The sequence below is a fragment of the Labrus bergylta genome, chromosome 16 (assembly GCF_963930695.1).
Source record: "Labrus bergylta chromosome 16, fLabBer1.1, whole genome shotgun sequence".
Lineage (NCBI taxonomy): Eukaryota > Metazoa > Chordata > Actinopteri > Labriformes > Labridae > Labrus > Labrus bergylta.
In genome coordinates this window covers 25,520,148-25,542,112 of record NC_089210.1, presented here as the reverse complement: position 1 = coordinate 25,542,112, position 21,965 = coordinate 25,520,148, and the positions used below count along the sequence as shown (strand labels likewise).

Below are 21,965 nucleotides of genomic sequence, written 5' to 3'. Positions count from 1 at the left end.
GACCCAAAGACATCCTAATGTGTGTTTTATGTGTGTGTTTGTGTATTAATGTGTTCCTTTGCATGAATTTTTTTTATTAGATGTCGCCCTGGATTCATTGGTCCTCTCTGTCAGCAACTGGATCCCTGTCATCGATCCCCATGTCTGAACGGAGCAGCTTGCAAGAGCCAGGTGGTCAATGGTATCCCACAATACACCTGTGTGTGCCAGAGAGGGTTCAGAGGTATGTATTTTGCGATTGGTTTTGATTCAAAGGTCATATCTGAGAAGGGAGAATGAAAGTTCTTAGATTAACCAAACACAATTCACATTTAATCCCCAGGCCAAGACTGCTCCCTCATTGATGCCTGTGCCACGAGTCCATGTGCCAATGGGGCACGTTGTGCCAATTGGAATAACCACTACAACTGTTCCTGCCCACCTGGCTTCCAGGGAAAGAACTGCCGCAATGACATTGATGAGTGCCGCAAGCCAGGCGCGTGCCTCAATGGTGGGCTCTGCATTAACACCCATGGGTCCTTCCGCTGCCAGTGCCAACCTGGATACAGTGGGCGCACATGTGAGGTGTCCACTCTACCATGTGCCCCATCTCAGTGCCTTAATGGGGGCACCTGTCGACAGACCAGTGACCATTCCTATGAGTGTGCTTGCCTTCCAGGTAAGATAGCTGTCTATCAGCATAATAGAACATGTGCAAACACACACACACACACACACACACACACACACACACACACACACACACACACACACACACACACACACACACACACACACACACATATCCACACAGAAAAACATCTTAAGTGTCAAAGTTCAGGCCTACTGTTTTCCCAGGCCCCAAGCAGTGCTTCAGAAAGACAGATTTCCCAGCCTGATGACGTAGCTGTTAGTGTTGTAGCTGTGATTCACTCCTCTCTCCCAGGTCAGCTTCCTGTCTGCTATTAATAGCTACAGATGGGAGATGGGATGGAGGGAGAGTTGGAGTAGTAGTCTGCCGGCACTCTGGAGCACTGTGCTGTGTTCACAACAGAAGGAATTTAGTTTATGGGCCTTCTGGTTTCCCACTGGGGAGTTGACAGGAAATATCTCTTGCCAGAGAGGAAGTCATTGAAACTGTGAGAGATTATAAAACAAGCAAACACTGAGGGGAGTGTGGACCTCTCAAGCAGACAGGAGTCATGGCTGTTTGCTGGCATCGTGTGGAAACCATCATAGGAAGATGTAAACATTCAGACACCCTCTGAACCTTTTTACTGCCCACATTGCCCTGCACCTCCTCCAGTGTGGGAAATATGACTCAAGGTTACACTTGGAAATGCTTAGAGGCCGGAACCAGGGGGACCACTGGGTGTTTAATAAACTTTCAGTGTTTGTGTGTTACTGTGTCTGTGTGTCATAACTCTGTCCTTCTCCATCTGTTTCAGGCTTTGAGGGACACAACTGTGAGAATAATGTTGACGACTGTCCAGGTCACAAGTGTATGAATGGAGGAATTTGTGTAGATGGAGTCAACACCTATAATTGCCAGTGTTCACCAGAATGGACAGGTAAAGCTCTATTAACCAACATTTTAAATATATTTATTAATATAACAATATTGAGTATGTCTGAGCCAATATTTTGTCTCTCACACCAGGGCAATATTGTGCTGAGGATGTCAACGAGTGTCTCATGCAACCAAATGCCTGCCACAATGGTGGAACTTGCTTTAACACCATCGGTGGTCATACCTGTGTCTGTGTTAATGGTTGGACCGGAGATGACTGCAGTGAAAACATTGATGATTGTGCCATAGCTGTTTGCTTTAATGGTGCCACCTGCCACGACCGTGTAGCGTCTTTCTTCTGCGAGTGTCCTGTGGGAAAGACCGGTAAGTGGGTTTGCTAAATGGCACCTGTGCTCCTATTTGTCCTAACAGCTAAATAATTAAACCTTGCATATGTCTTTGTTTTGCCTCTTAACAGGTTTGTTGTGCCACCTTGACGATGCATGTGTAAGTAACCCCTGCAATGAGGGGGCAGTGTGTGACACCAACCCACTTAACGGGCGCGCAATTTGTACATGTCCTGCTGGCTTTGTTGGCGGTGCCTGCAACCAGGACATGGATGAGTGTTCAATAGGTACGTCTGTTTTTTGTTTTTGTTTTTTACAATTCTTAGTGAAGGGATCATATGCTCATATGGTCCGCTTTATCCTTGAGCGTGTTTCATTTAGTGATTCCAAACTCCAAACTTTTTCATGCAGGTGCCAACCCATGTGAGCATTTTGGAAAATGTGTGAACACAGAGGGATCCTTTCAGTGTCAATGCGGTCGTGGATATGCCGGCCCGCGTTGCGAGATCGACATCAACGAATGCCTTTCCATGCCCTGCCAAAATGATGCCACTTGCCTGGATCGTATTGGAGAATTCACATGCATCTGCATGCCAGGTAACATTAGGTTGTATTGTATGCCCATAAAACCATAGAGAAGTACTCTGTTCAGCCCCATGCTTTTGACATGATACAGCATAAACCAGTAGAAAAGTAGAAAAACAAAATATATAAACTTGACCTTCTAATCTTAATATTCTATGTTGCCATACTAATTGTCAGTGTAGACTGTTATGCAATATATCGCCATTGATGTGGCGGCATTGAGGCAGTGCTCTACTCTCAGAGTACTATACAGCCAGACAGGGTATTACTTTGGACTAAATGGTGGTTTGGACACTGAGTGACAAAACACAGTGAAACTCTCACGCACAGTCCTACGTGCATCCTGGGGTTGGGGGAACTATACAAATTAGAGCTGGGAGTTTGGTCTATAGGACTGGAAGTGAGAGAGGGCCAGCAGTAAGGGGGAGGAGTGTGCAGTGAATACTAATGAGTAGTGGAGTGGTGGGAATGGAGCAGAACAATAGGGCCCCTCTGTGCTCCACTTTGCACCCCTCATACACACAGAGAGGGAAAGAGGCCTTTTCCCAGAGCCTCTACCCCTCCCCCTTAATTTTCAGAGACAGGCTCTTCCTCTTCACCCTCCTCATCGTCAGCCAGCCTGGCAAGGCTCATGTGGAGCTGCTGATTATTTCTGAATCTACGCTAGCCTCTCCCCAGGGGCAGCCCACTGATCCACACTCTGTTTCACATCAATGACGAAGCCTTACATAGTTTACTCACACAAAGTGCATAACATGCAACTGGTGAATGGGGGAATTACCCATGGAGAGGAAATGCTCCACGGACAGTAGTGTGTGGTGATTTCAGGTCAGTAGAGTGGGAACACTGGAGATGTTCTTTTTACTCCATGCTGCAGATCAGCGGAGACCACTGGCCCATCTTAGAAAAGTTTCCCACAGTTCCGTACCCCCTCACAAAGAGCACAAACAATTACATGGACTCCATGTGGGCCTTGAACTGACATACCCCTGCATAAAAACTCAACATAGGGAGTCTACTTGAACTGCAAAATGTATTTGAATTCACTTTGAACTTCTGTCTTCCAGGCTACATGGGGACTTACTGTGAGATTGATGTAGATGACTGCGAGAGCAACCCATGTGTGAACGATGGCATCTGTCGGGACATGGTCAATGGCTTCACATGCACCTGCCAGCCAGGTGAGATTTTCACTGACCCTTATTGTTTCATATGTTTATTTCTATCTATTGTAACAACTCCAACTCAGTGGCAGCAGCAGTGAGAACAAAAAGCAAAGTTTAAATGTCCCAAACTCCAGACGAGGGAGGGTCAGCCTTGCTATGTCTGCCTGCTAGTGTGCAGAACCTCCACTCATATAGAGGACAGAACCAAAAGGCTGCCTATCTTCTACTTTCGCCAGAACAAAGACACTTTTGTGACCCTCGCCCCCCTCCTCTGTGGAATGTGGAAGGGACAGCAGTCTCCCTCACCCTGCCGTGGTGATGGTGGGGAACAGCAGTCCTGTTAATGAGATTCTTTTCCAGGTCCGCAATTTACATCTGGGACAGACGTCTCCCCTCCACCCCCCATCTCGCTTTTGAGTCGGTGGTGCTGATGCAGGAAGGGGTGGGGGCTTCCTAAAAGAGAAAACAATCCCACTGTCTCCTCTCCCCTGCCCCCTCCCCCATTTGCAGCCAAAGCACCAACACACAGACTATCTTGACACTGTTAATCAACTGAGCAGTGTGCTACCAATGCACCAATTCACCCCTGTCTGGGCACTGTGCCCACTTATTTCCAGCCTGCACAGTTTCTCAGGCTATTCAAGTTACAGATCTTCAGTATTACTACAAATAATAATGATGATAACAATAATAATAATAATAATAATAATAATAACAGAACAGAAGTAATTCAATATTATATCATATTTGTAGTTTATGAATATATTTTCAAATCCACCTTCTATGAACAACATAAATCCAAAACTTTTCAAGGTCACAGCCTTTATATTGGATTATGTTAGTGGTCATCTCAGCATCGGCCCAAGTGCACAGATGATGCATTTTTAACCAGTCAAGATGCTCCTAAACCCAACCTTAGCCCAGAGTCACTAACCTATCCTAGACCTCTGCCCTTCTTAGAAGGGACAGAACTGCCCTCTGACCTAAGCATGGACCCTTCCACTGGACTTCTTTCTGACCCTTCACCTCTATGTTTGTATGTCCCAGGGTTTACTGGCACCATGTGTCAGATCGACATAGATGAGTGCGCTAGCACACCCTGCCAGAATGGAGCAAAATGCTATGACCGGCCCAATGGGTTTGAGTGCCGCTGTGCTGAAGGTAAGGGCTTCTCTACCTAATAGTTGTCAATCAATAGTTGTTAGAGATTTCTTCCCAGGCAGAAGAGCAGATGATGTCTAACCACTTGTTAGGCTGTGTTGAGTGTTTTGAGGGGTCAGCTATTTCTCTGGATGTCTGCTGGCCATGCTGACTGCCTTGAGGCCCCTAATCCCACTTTCCCTCATCAGCATTAAGGATCATGGGGTCACTGACGACCAGCAGTTACCAAGAACTGAGTCTTGGTCATCACCCCGACATCTGTTCATCTTTTAAACCCCCACAGACAAAACCACCTTATGCTTTGTCTTCACTTTCATTCCCTCATATTCAGTCATTTTCATGTTTGAAAAAAAGTCAGGATTCAGTGAGCTATCGTAAACTTTGTTACTTAGGCTGGATGTAAAAACTGTCTCTATTTACACATCGATATTTAACATGTTTGTGTGGATCTATGCCTATGAAATAGCCTGCTCCATTGTTTCAGTAGCCAGCTGCTTGGTATTCCCTGTGTTTGTGGGCCCCTTCTGTTAAGTGAAGTGGCCCTGTTTGACGTTGTGCAGTCTATTGTTCCTTCTGCCACTGAGAACAAAAGCAGGACTGGGGGCCTATGTAGGGCCCTTCTTTACTGCTTTACCAGACTCAGCACTGCACTACACACACTACACAAACCCAAACTTACTTTCCCAGAACACAAAAACTGTTTACATGGCAACCACAATGATCACAACCCAAAGCCATTGAAGATTTTATAAACCAAAACAGGCAAAGGGAGAAAGTCTAACAAAACCATGTATGTTTAGGAAAAAAGGGCAGTTTCATGACTAATGGCTTATAGGGAAAAGGGAACACAAAGGGATTAGATTTAGAAGGAAAACCATGAAGAAAAGCATTTTTCGTTTGAAAATTCAACAACAGGTTATCAGGCACCAAATGCTACTTCAGATGACTTGATAAGTGCTTTAACACCTATTTCCATTTATCTCCCCCTCTCCTTAGGTTATGAAGGGACCCTCTGTGAGAGTAATATCAATAACTGTCAGCCTGATCCATGCCACCATGGTACTTGTATAGACGGCATTGCCAGCTACACCTGTAACTGTGACGCTGGCTATACAGGTTATCGCTGTGAGAACCAGCTCAATGAATGCCACAGCAACCCTTGTCAGAATGGAGGCAAGTGTGTGGACTTGGTTAACAAGTACATCTGCCAGTGCCAGCATGGGACCTCAGGTAAGACAAAAACCAAACAATCGGACATTCACATTATAGCCTTTTAGATAGACATTTTTAAAAAGCCAACATTTACTACGTCTGTAAGATTAATCTTGTTGTAAGCACACACTGAAAATGAAGTTGCTTTCAAGAATGATAACAAAAGATCTAACACGAAAACGTTTTTTTGTCAACCCAGGCACAAACTGTGAGATAAACTTTGATGATTGTGCCAGTAACCCATGTGACTATGGCATCTGCAAGGATGGCATCAACCGCTATGATTGTGTTTGCAAACCTGGCTTTACTGGTAAGACCCTCTGAAAATTAAACTGCAAATAAGAGATAAAAAAAAAAAAAGAATCCTCATCGAAAATGTTGCACATTTTGATTTTGTCTTGCATCTGTCCTGCCAGGTCCCAAATGTAATGTGGAAATAGACGAGTGTGCATCTAGCCCCTGTAGAAATGGGGGTACATGTGTAGATGAAGAGAATGGATTTCACTGCCAGTGTCCAGAGGGCTTTAAGCCGCCGTACTGTTACTCCCAGGTGGATGAGTGTGGCAGCAGCCCTTGCGTCCATGGCTCATGCAGGGATGACATCAACGGGTATGAACTGTTACAACTTAAGATCATAGTGATGCACATGGGTCAGTGTTATAAATGGCAAACTTCTGAATCATGACTGAACCTCTGTATTTGCAGTTACCGCTGTGACTGTGAGCCTGGATGGGTTGGAAAGAACTGTGACCTTGATAGAAACGATTGTTTGCCAAGTCCCTGCCAGAATGCTGGCACATGCATTGACCAGCTCAATGGCTTCACCTGCAAGTGTCGTCAAGGTTTCAGAGGTATGGGGGTGCACAACTCAAAGTAACATCAGCCTCAACATATACAATACAGATATATAAACTTAAATATACACCACAAGCCTGCATTGTAATTATACATAAAAAGTATCTTACAGACTGTGTCATCAAATCATTCTTTCTGTAGTTTCCATCTGCTGTTTAGATCAATCATGTAACTCCCCCTAGTGGTGTACTAATAATATGCAGATATATGCACTAGCGTCAAAACAAGCCTCAGACTTGGCAAGAAAATTCAGTTCTGTAATGTATTTCTATTCTTGTTTTTCTCCCTCCAACAGGTAACCTCTGCCAGGTGAACATCAACGAATGTGCATCAAGCCCCTGTCTGAACAAGGGTACCTGTGTGGATGGTGTGGCAAGTTTCACCTGTCTCTGCGAACTGCCCTACAATGGACCCACATGTGCTGAGGTCCTTACCCCCTGCTCCCCTAACCCCTGTGCCAATCATGCCATTTGCAAACACACACCAGACTACTTGGGATATCAATGTAACTGCCAGCAAGGGTGGCAAGGTAAGGAAATGTTGTACTTGGAATCTCAGTATTGTAAAATAATCTGTCTGGAGCCTTACAAAAGCCCTTACATTACCGATTCTTAGATTCAGTCTAATATTATTGTACCCCTCTCTACCTACTTCAGGTCAGATGTGTAACATTGATGTGAACGAATGCATCTCAAACCCCTGCAAAAACCGTGGGACATGTGCTAACACACGTGGAGGCTTTGTGTGCTCTTGTCGAGCTGGATACACTGGGCTAACCTGTGAAACAGACATCGACGACTGTGCCCCAAGTAAGTGGTCTTGAAACTTAGCATGCTTAAATCTTGAGACTGTCTATTACTGTCAAACAAACAACCATATCCAACAACCAAATATCTCCTCTGGGTATCTATAAGGTATCTTATGTGCGTTTACAGTACTTTACCAAAGTGTTTTTCTCCTTTTGTGTCATCAGATCCGTGCCTAAGTGGAGGTTCCTGCACAGATAGTGTAAACTCCTTCCACTGTAGCTGCCTGGCAGGCTTTACTGGGCCTCGCTGTGCTTTAGAGATCAATGAATGCCAGAGTTCTCCCTGCAAAAATGGAGGAACATGCACAGACTATGTTAACTCCTACACCTGCACCTGTATGCCTGGCTATACAGGAATCCACTGTGAAACCAACATCCCCGATTGCACTGAAAGGTGAGCTCATATATTTTTGAGTCATGGAGCATATCTCATATTGTGCTGTGTAGGGGTTTATATATTCATCCATATTACTACTGAATGTTACATACAATTCAAATCCGTACTTTCTCTCATGTCCACAGTTCTTGCTTTAATGGAGGGACATGCACAGATAGAATCAATGGGTACTCCTGTACCTGTCGTTCAGGCTTCACTGGTTCCCACTGCCAGTACGAGGTCAATGAGTGTGACTCCCAGCCCTGCCTCAACGGAGGCATTTGTCAAGATGCTCTGGAGTCCTTCCGTTGCTCATGTCCAAAGGGCTACACAGGCAACCGCTGTCAGGTACATAAACCTTCATGGAGACTCTTAAACACGTTTGCTAATTCTTGACTCCCCATAACTTTAGTTTTTAATAAATAAATAATGACATTTTTCCATTTCACTATTGCCTATCAGACACCAGTAGACTGGTGCAGACGTTCATCTCCTTGCCAAAATGGAGGACGCTGTCGCCAAAAGGATGCTTCCTTCATCTGTGACTGTAGTAACGGCTGGTCTGGACGTTATTGTGACATCCCAAGAGTCTCTTGTGAGACAGCTGCCCGCCAGAGAGGTATTTCTATGTTTTCTCCATTATGACATTTGAACTTTCAGCCTTTATTTGTATAGTAAGTCATTAGACTTGATTTTTTCCCAATTTTATTTTTTATTACAGGACTCCAGACAGATGAGCTTTGCCACCATGGTGGTCACTGTGTCAACACTGGGAATGCCCACTTTTGTAAATGTCCTGCTGACTACATGGGAAGCTACTGTGAGAGTCAAGTGGACCACTGTGAAGACAAACCGTGCCGCAATGGCGCCACCTGCAGGGGATATGTTGGAGGTTACCAGTGTGATGTAAGTCCTTACTGTGTTGATGTTATGTGCTTCTCTATCAGATTTCGAGGAAGTAAGTTTTCACTTGTGTCATCTTTGTGGAGATATTGTAACTGCAATATGTATCATCACAGTGTATGCCAGGATATACTGGGCAGAACTGCGAGATAGAGATCAACGAGTGCCAGTCTCATCCTTGCCAAAATGGAGGCACCTGCATTGATCTAGTGGGACATTACATCTGCTCCTGCCCTCCAGGCACACTAGGTATGCAAGCAGCACATATACAAAACAAACCTCTCTCAATCATTTAAGAGACTCAACTCTATGTTACTATAAGATGACAGAAGTTGTACTTAGTAATCCTCTCTTTTAAAGGTGTTCTCTGTGAGATCAATGAAGATGACTGTGCTCCACCCCTGAGGCCACGCAGTTTCCCTCCTAAGTGCCTAAACAACGGCACCTGTGTGGACAGAGTGGGTGGATACCGTTGCAATTGTCCCCCTGGATTCACAGGAGAAAGGTGTGAAGGAGACATAAATGAGTGTCTCTCCAACCCCTGCAGCCCCTCCAACAGTCTTGACTGCATCCAGTTGCCAAATGACTACCAATGTGTCTGCAAGCCTGGCTTCACAGGTTAGACCGCTCAGGGCTCTCTCTGGCCTCTTAATGTGAATTATCCTTGTTTAAAACTACTATCTGTAAACTGTCGAGCTTAACAATCAATGTGTGTTTTCAGGTCGGAGGTGTCAGAGTCGGTACAGTGTATGTGAGTCTCAGCCTTGTCAGAATGGAGGAGCCTGCTCTGTATCCAGCAGCTCAGTAATGGGATACATCTGCACGTGTCAACTTGTAAGTGGACATTTACATTAGGGTGTTTTTTGATGTTGTAGTTTTTGTTTTACTGTTTTTAATGTAGGCATTTGGAAAGTATGATTCCACATTGCATAACTGGTGTTTTTCTTTAGGGTTATACTGGGCCAAATTGTGAAAGAAGCATGTCCTGTCGCGAGCTGTCCTGCTACAATGGAGGAAGCTGTGCACTTACCACAAGGGGGGCGCGTTGCACCTGTCTGCATGGTTATGGTGGGCCCCAGTGTCAGCATCGCAGTAACGAAGGCTGCTCCTCCCAGCCTTGCCGTAATGGAGGGTTGTGCACCGAAGAGACCAGCTTCCCGTTCTTCCACTGCCAGTGTGCCAGTGGTTGGACTGGTAAAAGGTGCGAGCAGAGCAGCGGATCCTCTGAGCCCTCAACACCCTCGTGCCCCCTAGCAGACTGTCACAGCAAAGCCAATGATGGGGTTTGTGACAAGGAATGCAACACATTCGCTTGTCGCTGGGACGGTGGTGACTGTTCTCTGGCTGTCAACCCATGGGCCAGTTGTGCAGACCCTCGCTGCTGGCGTGTCTTCAACAACAGCCAGTGTGATGAATCCTGCAACAATGCTGACTGTCTGTACGACAACTTTGACTGCAGAAACAAGGAAAAAGTTTGCAAGTGAGTTTCCTCTTAAACTTTAAACAGGATCATCCTTGAATGTACAATGCTCAGAAATCTGAGAAATGTTGGCTAATCTTTCTATTTGTGTCTTCTCCAGTCCAATATATGAAACTTACTGTATTGACCACTATGCCGATGGACGATGTGACCAGGGCTGTAACTCAGAGGAGTGTGGCTGGGATGGCTTGGATTGTGCAAAAAATGTTCCAGAAGACATTGCTGACGGTTCTTTAGTTTTGGTGGTCCTACTGCCTCCAGAGGAGCTTCTCCGCACCAGCACAGCTTTTCTGCAGAAATTAAGTGCCATCCTACACACAACACTGCGCTTCCGTCTCGACCGCAATGGAGAAGCCATGATCCGCCCCTATACTCGCCGAGAGGCACGCCTCAAGCGTGAGCTGCAGCCTCAACAGGAGGTCATTGGGTCAGTAAAGAATACAGTAAACATAAAAGCCGAAATCTTTTTTTCTTAAGTTTTTTCACAACACTAAACACTTGCCTTTCTTCTATTCCTGTAGCTCTATAGTGTACCTGGAAATAGACAACCGTCTGTGCTCTCAGGACCATGACAACTGTTTCCCTACAGCAGACAGTGCTGCGGACTACCTGGGAGCCCTGTCCGCTGTCGAAATGCTCCGCTTCCCTTATCCCCTCAAAGAAGCCCGTGGTGAGTAGGAAAACATGGAGAACACAGAGTGAACTACGTTGCTTTATAACTGTAGGATGTGTGTTAACTATGTTGTCTTCCCACCACAGGCGAAAAGTTACCACATGACGTCTTCATCCCTGAATGGGGCAAACTGATGTTGGTTGGGATAGCGTCTCTCTTCGTTTTTGTCATCCTTGTGATAGGCATGTTGATTGCCCGCAGAAAGAGAGAACACAGTACCCTATGGTTCCCTGAGGGCTTTTTCCTTAAGAAGGAGCCCAGTAGCAACAAGAACCGCAGGGAACCCGTCGGACAGGATGCTCTGGGAATGAAGTAAGTTACAAATGTGTTGATGTTGTTTATTTCAAATGAATGATGAATTTGCTTTCTTGTGCTAGCTTTTTTTTTAACGTACTCATCTTCAAATAGACACATGACAAAAACTGTTGAGGAATCCCTTCTTGGAGACCACAGTGACCAGTGGATGGATTCAGACTGCCCTGAGGCAAAAAGGCTAAAGGTCAGTAGCACAACCTATATATATATATATATGTATATATATGAGTATGAAATATTTCCAAATCATTTACGAACATCATTTCCAAATACAAACGAAAGTAAGACTGTGTGTAAATTTCACAACAAGATGATCTTAAGTTCTCTGGTTCTTTGACTTCAGGTTGAGGAGCCCAGTATGCTCTCAGACAGTGAAGATGCAGTGGACAGCAGGCAGTGGACGCAGCATCACCTTGCTGCTGCAGACATCCGTGTGCCTCCCACCATGGCCCTGACACCGCCTCAGGGAGAGTTTGAAAGCGATTGCATGGATGTTAACGTCAGAGGCCCAGGTGGGATGATTTTCTTAATATGGTTAATATGATTTTTATAGTTGTGCACTTAATTGGACATTAAACTAAGACATGTCTGTTTTAATTTCCTACTAGATGGTTTCACACCACTGATGCTGGCATCATTCTGTGGAGGCGGCTTAGAGCCTGAGATCACAGAAGAGGAGGAAAGCGAGGAATGTTCAGCCAACATCATATCTGACCTGATCTACCAGGGAGCGTCACTTGCTGCCCAAACAGACCGCACAGGTGAGACAGCGCTTCACCTGGCCGCCCGATATGCTCGTGCTGATGCTGCTAAAAGGCTATTGGATGCTGGGGCAGATGCTAATGCTCAGGACAACACAGGACGATCACCACTTCATGCTGCAGTGGCTGCTGATGCACAGGGTGTCTTCCAGGTAAAAAAAAAAAACATCATCATATATTGTTTAATGTCCATATCAGTGGAAAAAAATTACAATTTATAACACATTTGAGCATGTATTAATCAAAATGTCAAACCCAACCTTTCCATCCTCTAGATTCTGATTAGAAACCGAGCTACAGATCTTGACTCCCGTATGTATGACGGCTCCACTGCATTGATCCTGGCAGCACGACTAGCAGTTGAGGGCATGGTAGAAGAACTTATCACTTGTCATGCTGATGTCAATGCAGTTGATGAATTGGGTAAGTGTGTGAACTTTTTCAACTAAGTGTTTGTCCTGATGCAGGTGTTCCTGTTTTATGCTAAGGTTGAAGTAAACCACAGATTTGTAATCTCATTGTTTTGTCCTTTTTAGGTAAATCTGCCTTGCACTGGGCTGCTGCTGTAAACAATGTGGAAGCCACTGTTGCCCTGCTGAAAAATGGTGCAAACAAAGATATGCAAGATCTCAAGGTATGACATCCACTTGAACTGTTGTAACCAAATATTTGTATCAGTGTAGATTAAAAGGAGTTATATTGGTCCCTAACACGTTCTCTATTTGTTTGTTGCTTCGTTTTGCAGGAGGAGACCCCTCTGTTCCTTGCAGCCCGTGAGGGCAGCTGTGAGGCAGTGAGGGTACTGCTGGCTCACTTTGCAAACAGAGAGATCACAGACCACATGGACAGGTTGCCAAGGGATATTGCTCAGGAGCGAATGCATCACGACATTGTGCAGCTTCTTGATGAGTACAACACAGTAAGGAGCCCCCAGGGCCATGGAGGACACCACCTCACTGGGGGACACACTCTGTCTCCACTCATGTGCCCTCCCAGTGCCTTCCTACCCAGTTTGAAGAACACCCCACAGGGCAAGAAGAACCGTCGGCCTGGGGCCAAGGGTTCTAGCCTTGGGGGCCAACATGCTGCCAGTCTGAAGGAGTCAGTCAAGGCCCGCAATAAGAAGCTGACCTTGGACATGCAGAGTGCCTTACTGGAGAGCTCAGTTACGTTGTCCCCAGTTGACTCTCTGGACTCACCCCATGGGGGAGCTAGCAACGCTGGCTACATCACAAACCCAACTTCCCCTGTGGCGATGCCATCACCAGGTCTCTTTCACTCCTCCATGTCAGTCCCAAACACCCCGATGGTACATAGTAGCATGCTGGAGGGAGCGGGCCCCTTTGCTGTGTCTCTAGCACAACTTAATGACCTCGGAGGAATGTCCTTACAGGGTCGTGTCTCCATGGCTTCAGATGTCAACCATGGCTATGTGCTGAGTACAGGCCAGATGGGGCTCAACATGGGCATGGTCAGTCCTGTCAGTGTGCCTTTTGATTGGCACAGCCGGATGCCCACTTCCTCTCAGTGTGGTCAAGTTGTGAATCTTGTGCAGAGTAGCCAGGCAGGCATGCATCCACAGAGCCCAGCCATGCAGCAACAGAACATGCTTCTGCACCAGCAGCAGATCTTCCGTAATGCCATGTTACAGCCCACTCCTGTTACCTCCACACCCACTATCAGCCCTGTGAAGCTTCCCTCGATTGCTGAGCAGCAGAAACAACAACAGCAGCAGCATCAGCTTCTAAACCATTCCATGGCCAGCCAGCAGGCCATGGCCCGCATGGGCACCTCCACGCCACCCACTCCCCAGACCTCCCAGCCCCCACCATCCTTCTTCCAGCAACAGCAGCAGATGTCTCAGCAACCCTCTCAGCCCCAGCCTCCTGCTCAGCCAACACAGGCAGCTACATCTGTAGCCCAGTCCTCTCAGGCTCTCCCCCCTCAACCTAGTGGTAGCACGACAGGAACAGAGGATTACCCAACCCCTCCTTCCCAGCACAGCTACTCATCCGCACTAGATGCCACACCTAAGCATTACCTCCATTTGCCCAGTGAGCACCCCTACTTGACCCCATCCCCGGAGTCCCCTGAGCCCTGGTCCAGCCCTTCCCCTCACTGTGTCTCTGATTGGTCAGATTCCACACCAAGCCCAGCAGTTGCTGGTCCTGCCCAGACCCAAATTACTCAAATCCCAGAGGCCAATGGCAAGATGCAGGTGTTTGCATGAAGATCTCATGGGCCCTGCTTGAAAAGGGACCTGGGGTAAAATAATTTGCGGACTGGCTCTTTGGCCTCTCTGTGTTTATATGTCAGCCTGTTTCCAAGATTTTCATTGGATTTGGATTGACTAAGTTTATCACGAGGACCGTCTGCTAGTGATTATTGCAGAGAAAAATAGTAAAGGGAAATGTGTGTTGTCTGAAAACAGCAGACAATTTAATGAAGTAATTCTGTCACAGATGGACTTGTTTTTTATTATAAAAAAAGTATATGAAGAAAACCAAGTCTTTCATTTCAAAGACTTTGGGATGCTCTCTTGAAAACTAACAAACGTTTAAAAAGTAGATTTAAAAAAAATGTTAAATGTTGAAGGGAATACATTTATTTTTATTTATTGTTTTACCTGCTTCTGTAGATGTTTTCACCCTGTTTCTGTCCTAGCTTGTTACGTAATATTCCAACCCTTCCTGTCTTATATGGACCACCAACATGTTTTTATTTAACCCGTATGTTAAGTGATTGTAAAGCAATATAATTCATTCTTCAGAAAAGTGAACAAACAGAAAGTGGAATTCCTCCTCTGATTGATATTTATCAAGGCAAACAAAAACTGTCAAGGATGATAAACTGAATATGGCAAATATTTATATAAAGAAGTGCTCAGCAGTAGTAAAATGTTTTGATTTGATTGAATTGTGGTAACAGATTACTTTCCATATGAGTATTATGCATAAGAATGTAGATGAGTGTCTCTGAAGCACTTCAACTGACCCGCCTCAAAGGGCAGGTGTGAGTGAAAAGTAGTTTAAATAAGATGAATTATTTATATGTTGGCAGCATTTTTCATATGGCCTTTCACAAAATGTCAGCAGAGTTGTCACTGTAATGCTCTCATTTCAACTGTATGTTCTCATCGACTCTACTGGACCGTTACCCGATGTGCTCTCACTGACACAGCCCGTTTTGAACCTTAACCACTTTAAGAAACTGTTTGGAGCAGATGATTATTTTGCCTAAAAAACAGCCTTTCACTGCCCTTTTACTTTTGTTTTTGTTCTATTCGTTTTATACTCTGTATATTTGTGCAAACCATGGATACCTTTTTTTTAACATCGATCCAGATGTATTAAGCTATGCTTATCAGCTGCTATTTTATATCACCCTTCACTGCATTCCTCCATTTTTGTCTTGTGTGAAGATGTGCATTTCAACAACATCCGTGCACAAAGCAGAGGCAGATGCACACAGGTAGAAGTTTCCTATCTTGAGTCTGCATCGTGTCCTTTTCTGGATTAAATGAAAAAAAGTCTTGGATTATCTGTGACAGTTTAGGTTTTGTTCACACGCTCACGTTGTCTCTGGTGGAGTAGTGGTCGGGGTGAGTTCGTAGCTGCCGGACTGTGACTGCTTTTGCCCTGTTACTCCTCAGGGAGGTGTTTTATGGCATGCAGTGTGACCGATTCCTCTGCATCGACAGCAGCTTCCAGTCCAGCAGCCAAAGAGTTGCATCTTAAGATGATTGTTTGAAGAGAATGAAGGAAACAACACTACCATGTAGTGTGGTACCCTTCAACCTTTTGACAAACTTCTGCGATGACGCTTAGTTATCCAACTCACACCTTCCTACTCTTCATCACCACCACTTGAGTATGTAGGATGGAGGTCATCCTCTCTTTAACAATCTAAAGACATTTCATAACGTTTAATGAAAATAGTGGAATTTTGAGGAGAAGTTATTTTTGCATTTTAATCTTGAGGCATCACGAACAGGGCATCACTTCTACTTACTACTTTGTGGTTACCTAACACTGCCCATGGTTGTGTCAAAGACTGATTTCATTTGTCATTTATTGTTTGATCCTGTTCACCATAGATTTAGCTCGTTTTGTCAGACCTGGGAAACTTGTTCACAATCCAGTTCACATTTTTTTACAAGAAAAACTGCCTTTTTGTTTGTTGTTATTTCTATATATAATGTTGCTTTCAATTTCCCTTCCAGGTCGCACTAAGTGTTTTGTATATTTTAAACTCCCAACTTGTGTTTGTAAATATGTTTGTTCTGGTTAGTTCTTTGCTTGAGAAGTCTTATGTTTCTATTATGATTGTTATGTACTAAAAAGGACAAAAATAAAACGTACTTCATTTAGCATTCTTTGAAGCTGAGACTGTGACTGATATTTGATTGGTCTTATGTGTGTTTAGAACAGTCATAGACATTTTCTATCAATAATAATTTCTATACTTGTTTAAAAGTAGTTCAAAATCAGTGTACATACATCTTTCTACAGTTTTTCTTTCTACAGTAAAACATTTGTAAAATAAGTTACAGATAATAAAAACTGTAGGGAACTACATTTCTGTGTCCTTGTGTTCAATGATTTTCCATCTTTTAAAGAAAGATGCTCATTGATTCAGGTCCTAATAAACATAACCATTTCAATAAGCTGAAAAGGTAGTTAACTTAAAATGAATTATTCAACACGTTTGTTGTTTTGTTACTTGTTCTGTCCTAAACTGCAGCCCAACAACAAACACTGTTTTGTAACTCTTGTTTCATAATAAAAAAGTGATTTTTGAAATAAGAGCTTTTGGTAATAGTGTATTTGACTTCTTCATATTCTCCGATGTCGACATTCTGCATGCAGACAAAGTTTTCAGCCTCAAAAGTTAGGAAATAGAAAAACACCTTCTGGTCTGTATGAGTCAACAACATGTCGTACACTCTACATGAGTTGTATTAGCTTCTGGATTATTTCATTAGATTGTTAGGTGTTCATAATATTGTGTCCATGTGAATCCAATGATGGTCTATAATATTAGACAGGTTGAGATAGACTAAAACCTCAAACATATGCTCCTCTGTGTAAATAAGAACTGATTTATACCTCTGATCTTATTTTCAAATGTTACCAACAGTGTCTAACCACAGTCTATTAGCCAATCAGCACGAGCGCCAAGAGAATCGTGAAGGCAGTATACTGCTCATGTGCCTTTAAACACAGACTCAATAAATGATGATACCACTGTTAGCAGGTATCCTAATATGGATAACAATGAGTCATGGCTTCAATCTTGAAGATTAAGGTTTTTCTGGGGCTTTATATGTTTAAATAAAATACTGTAGCACAATATCACAATACTCAGAGCAAGCCTTGTGCTTTAAATACAAATATATAAACACAAATATAACACTGTATAAATACATATATGTATTTATGCTAACGCCTTCTGAGTTATACAAGTACTGTATGTGTAATGCACATTATTTAATATCATAATATTGAGCCTTGTATATTTATTTTATTGGGCAAGAAAGGGTCTGAGTACATCCCTACATTCAGTGTTTCAACATAATTCATAATCATAGTTTCATTTACAAAAAAAAGTAAATTTCATAAAAGAGAACCCATTAGCGTTGTTCACTCAATTCCTATATAGTCACATTAACTGTATGTCTGGGAGCCTTTCTGTCAATACTTTAAATCACACACAGTGTGGTACTATTATTGTTTACTTTACTAATGCAATAATAATATTCCAATTGTTGGAGGCCAAAAAAATGCAGTCCCATAATGAATATATTTTTTGATACTGTTAATGCCTTGTTCTCGTTTCCAGAAAGTTCTGGGTTTAAACATTCACTGCTGTTAGTTTATAAGAACAGAAAATGGAAGAGTGCCTTTTACAACCTGTACAATACATAAGAAAGTAAAAACAAAAAGTTAAGGTGGTTGCAAAGGTAGTTCATAAATAGTATGTGCATATTTACATACGATAAGGAATCAACTCTATTTTTGGATTCCCTGTATTTTGCAGACCACATCCTTCAGCCTGTGCCAACATTATACCTAGAATGTGTGACAATAGCTGTAGCTACAGTTAAATCACTATCTCCCTAAAAAACAACATTTACTGTCTGTGAAACTTGACAGTGAAATCCTCATCACTTTTTTGCTCTCCTCTGCAGCATGCGCAGCAGCCCGAGGGAAACATTGAACACTCTGTCATGATTAAAGGTCATCTTGTAGAAGGTGTCCAGAGACAGCCGACCAGTCGGGTCTGCATGCTTCAGAGCGGTCAGGGGCATGTAGAGACGGTTAGTCTGGTGACGCAAAGGAGGCTCCTTGGCTGTTATCACCTTAAGGGTTTGCTGTTGAAGAAAACAAAAACAGTTAAGGAGAAGCTTCCTTGTATTTCCCCCGGGACAAAAGTTTAACAATTGTAAGATTCTGAAATCAAACAGACACATAACTTTCACTACGTGCCTCAGCCACTTCCTCAGGTGTTTGACCCAGTGAGGCAAAGATCTTTTTAGAGTACGGCAGGTAAACTTCACGGAACATTTTTGCAGTCTCCTCATCTGTGCCTGATAGATCCATCATTTCGGCATCGTCGTACACTTTCCTCTCAAACTCCGTCACCACAGGGCCAGGTTCCACAAGAGTTGTCCTTGTGGCAGAGAAATAAAAATAAAAAAATACAGAGAGACAGAACACAGCCATTATGGTCAACAAATCTTACCCAGCAACCAGGAATTTAAAGTGTTTGATGTGGGGCGTGGCTGGACTAGTTACAGCAAATGTTTTTGTCAATGAATGTAATTACTTGATGTTAAACTTCAGCGCTTGTACTGCCACACTTTCACAAAATCCTTCCACAGCAAATTTGGAGGCAGAGTAGATGTCATTGAACAGAAGCCCTGTGTGTACAAATAAGGAAAACCTGTTAACAACTGTCTTTCAGTTGCTGCTCTTGTAATGTCACTGACACAAACAAACGCACCCTGAATTCCCATAACGCTGCTCATCACCACAATATGGCCGCTCTGCCTGCGCTTCATGTCCGGCAGCAACTCCTTCACCAGCCGTACCAGGCCAAAGAAGTTTGTGTCGAAGAGATCCTTCATGGCAGAGATACTTTGGCACTCCAGAGGTCCAATCATGCCAACACCAGCATTGTTCACTGTAACGTCAGAGTACCACAGATTATTGTAAGACTGAGATGAGAAATGAACATCAATGTTTAGGACATGAACGAGAAGAGACAGACCAAGAACATCCACCCGTCTGTCCGGCAGGCTGTCGACACACTCTCTGATGGAGGCTTCACAACAGGCATCTAACTGTTTGATTTCCAGCGTTTTGTTTAGGGAGACACCTGCCGCTTTTTCCAAGGGTCCTCGTTTACTGAGGTCCCTCATTGTGGCAACCACTGTCTCAGAAAAAACAAAAAAAAACAATGAACACACCACATCTGCCATTAGCTCTGACTTCTATCATCTACTCTGGTTTTGGTTGAGTAGAGTCAGTGGCTGACCTTTAAATCGTCTTAGCTCATCCTTGGCCAGCCGTGCAGCTACAGCCAAGCCAATGCCAGAGGAGCAGCCGGTTACTAGCACCCTCCTGGTTCCCATGGTGCTTTGACCTCTGACCCCAAGACTCAGGGGGACTCTGAGAGATCCGTTAAGATGCTGTTAGATGCTGAGAGTTTAAAAGAAAATGACAATAAATATTAGAAAGAGAATAAATGTACAATCAAATCATTGTTTCTTTAAGTGTAGTGTTTTAGTGAAGCTATGTTTTTGCAGTGTAACATGTACATCAGTTCATGATTGGATTGCACTGGATTATGGTCTAATGACACTGTAGTAATTGGAGAAAATGGGTATTTCTACAATGTTTTTTCAATGATTTATTGGTGCGATTCCAAAAGTTATTAGTGGATGCTGGGGCATAGCAGCAGGTATTCTCAGTATCTTTTATTTTGTCTTTGTTGTTTTGAACCTGTTGGTGTTGAAGTGGACACATATGTTTCTAACAGCGACACGATTCAATGACTAGTTTTTTATTTGGACAGAGAAATCAAAACTCCACAATCAAGCGACTGACTGAACCGTGTGATCCTCAGCTGAGGCCAGTTCAGGACTTGTTCAAAGATTATTTTGTCTCTAATCTGATTTAAGTATCTTGGAATGTTTAGCGGCTGACAACAACAACAAGCTGAATGCTTTGTTCAATGGAGGCCCATACTTGAACCTCTACCAGGTATTATTGCAATGATTACTCATACGATTCATATGTTGAGGTATTTCACATTTTGTACACAATGCTTATAATAGGTGAGTGATGTAATGTACGTTAATAAATAGCATGATAGACTTTATTACAGTGTATGGGTGAGCACTATTGATGGTAAAAGTAACTTTAATTTGAACCCAAATGACATAAATCAAATCTCTTTCCTTATAAAGTGATAGATTCAATACAAAGAAAGTAATATAGTATGTTATTATTTTGACTTTGTGACTTCAGACCTACTTATTCTCCTCACAGTAATCGTCTGTGAATTTTCTGTGAATTTTGCAAAGCACAAGTGGTAGTAAAGGGTTATAATCTAGATACAAATGAGGGACCAACATTAAAATGTCTGCTCTAATAACACAGCTTATTACCAGATCAAATGTATTAAATGTACAGAAAGTCCCTTTCATATTATTACCATGTTGTATTGTCATCCTTGATATCATAGAACATGCTGATAACTGTTTTTTTATTTTTAACCTGACTTCTTCAACTTTTGGATCTGAATTCAGCTTTTTGAAGTTGTGAAATTTAAATAAAGATTTTGGAATTTTGGGAGCTTGCATTTATTTTCTATCTCTAAAAATATTTGGGGTTGTGAGACCTTTAAAAAAAACTTGATCGTTGTCAATGAAGCTCATACACACTGCAACATGTCTTATAGCAGAAATGAATGAATGGACTGGAGGGGAGAGAGGAGGGGGCTGCTTTAAGTCAAATATTTCAGAGCAGTCAGTTGGCTAAGTCTTTATGCCATCATTTGATTCCACAGAAGCTAAAAACTTGTTGAACGCTAGACAATATAGTGTGTATGAATCAGATGTAAATACATTATTTCAATATTTATATCTATATATAAAAGCCTTCTGTCAAGAGCAAGCAGGGACCAAATTGAACACAGACAGCAGAGACAACCCTGATGATGGAATGGTCATTATGAGTATTGCAGACACTCAATCCCTGCAGTTCACAACATCAAAGTGAAGACTTAGAGGCCTGTAAGTCTACTTCAAACTAAATCCACCAACCTGTAGAGCGAGCTGTGCGTCCTCCCTCACACAGATATGGAAAAGCGCAGCACTAAAGCCGTTCGATTGACTTCACCTCAATGCTCAGAGAGGAGGGACGCATCGGGACACATCGACACACACAGGCTGCTACATAAGCCCAACGATTACCTAAATAGGACACTAAGCAGATTTAGTATGGGAGTTGTAGTTCTTTAAGCGACTAAGTTTAAAGTATATAAAATCCTGCTATGGGCTGCACTCCTTTACAGCAAGTGCTCCTACGTGCCTGTGTATGCCACTAAAAGAGATTTTAAAACGTGTAGCATTTACAAACATCAATAATTAAAATAAGTGTATGTTTTTTCTCAAACTAAAGAACAAGTTATAATGGGCTTTTATTGTGACTCCACGGGAAGAACACACTTACATTCTTACAATATCTTGACTGTGTATAAAATGTTTTAATAAGTTTCTCTAAGCATCGCCGGAGGTTTAGTACTGTTAACGTCTGTTTTGATCAG

At 43.2% G+C, this 21,965-nt stretch overlaps 2 protein-coding genes across 2 annotated transcripts in view; one reads left to right on the top strand and one right to left on the bottom strand.

Annotated features, from left to right (window-relative positions):
• Positions 1-16,708, top strand: part of notch3 (notch receptor 3) — a 28,213-nt gene extending 11,505 nt beyond the window's left edge. Inside the window, exons 3-33 of the mRNA XM_065964493.1 lie at positions 81-223; positions 323-658; positions 1,428-1,550; positions 1,640-1,873; positions 1,968-2,123; positions 2,248-2,433; positions 3,489-3,602; positions 4,635-4,748; positions 5,745-5,978; positions 6,160-6,270; positions 6,377-6,569; positions 6,666-6,811; positions 7,111-7,344; positions 7,472-7,624; positions 7,789-8,017; positions 8,146-8,347; positions 8,462-8,618; positions 8,721-8,905; positions 9,019-9,151; positions 9,263-9,520; positions 9,624-9,736; positions 9,853-10,382; positions 10,483-10,809; positions 10,904-11,052; positions 11,142-11,367; positions 11,464-11,554; positions 11,714-11,882; positions 11,979-12,283; positions 12,407-12,554; positions 12,668-12,765; positions 12,877-16,708. Of these exons, the coding sequence (XP_065820565.1) occupies positions 81-223; positions 323-658; positions 1,428-1,550; positions 1,640-1,873; positions 1,968-2,123; positions 2,248-2,433; positions 3,489-3,602; positions 4,635-4,748; positions 5,745-5,978; positions 6,160-6,270; positions 6,377-6,569; positions 6,666-6,811; positions 7,111-7,344; positions 7,472-7,624; positions 7,789-8,017; positions 8,146-8,347; positions 8,462-8,618; positions 8,721-8,905; positions 9,019-9,151; positions 9,263-9,520; positions 9,624-9,736; positions 9,853-10,382; positions 10,483-10,809; positions 10,904-11,052; positions 11,142-11,367; positions 11,464-11,554; positions 11,714-11,882; positions 11,979-12,283; positions 12,407-12,554; positions 12,668-12,765; positions 12,877-14,361 (7,282 nt within the window). The 3' untranslated portion in view covers positions 14,362-16,708. The remainder of the gene's footprint in view (positions 1-80; positions 224-322; positions 659-1,427; positions 1,551-1,639; positions 1,874-1,967; positions 2,124-2,247; positions 2,434-3,488; positions 3,603-4,634; positions 4,749-5,744; positions 5,979-6,159; positions 6,271-6,376; positions 6,570-6,665; positions 6,812-7,110; positions 7,345-7,471; positions 7,625-7,788; positions 8,018-8,145; positions 8,348-8,461; positions 8,619-8,720; positions 8,906-9,018; positions 9,152-9,262; positions 9,521-9,623; positions 9,737-9,852; positions 10,383-10,482; positions 10,810-10,903; positions 11,053-11,141; positions 11,368-11,463; positions 11,555-11,713; positions 11,883-11,978; positions 12,284-12,406; positions 12,555-12,667; positions 12,766-12,876) is intronic.
• A 746-nt stretch (positions 16,709-17,454) lies between these two features.
• zmp:0000001048 (retinol dehydrogenase 8) lies at positions 17,455-21,600 on the bottom strand. Its single transcript, XM_020640864.3, has 7 exons — positions 21,463-21,600; positions 19,671-19,834; positions 19,404-19,565; positions 19,137-19,316; positions 18,960-19,053; positions 18,620-18,803; positions 17,455-18,504 (listed from the first exon to the last, which is right to left on the bottom strand). Exons 2-7 carry the CDS (start codon positions 19,765-19,767, stop codon positions 18,298-18,300), a joined length of 924 nt encoding a protein of 307 aa, XP_020496520.2. The 5' UTR covers positions 19,768-19,834; positions 21,463-21,600; the 3' UTR covers positions 17,455-18,297.
• Between the last annotated feature and the right edge of the window lie 365 nt (positions 21,601-21,965).

Coding starts and splice junctions, on each gene's coding strand:
- zmp:0000001048 (XM_020640864.3), bottom strand. CDS start 19,767: ATGGGAACCAGGAGGGTGCTAGTAACCGGCTGCTCCTCTGGCATTGGC. Junction 19,054..19,136: donor CAGCGTTATGGGAATTCAGG/GTGCGTTTGTTT, acceptor TTGTACACACAG/GGCTTCTGTTCAATGACATC. Junction 18,804..18,959: donor GCGCTGAAGTTTAACATCAA/GTAATTACATTC, acceptor CTCTGCCACAAG/GACAACTCTTGTGGAACCTG.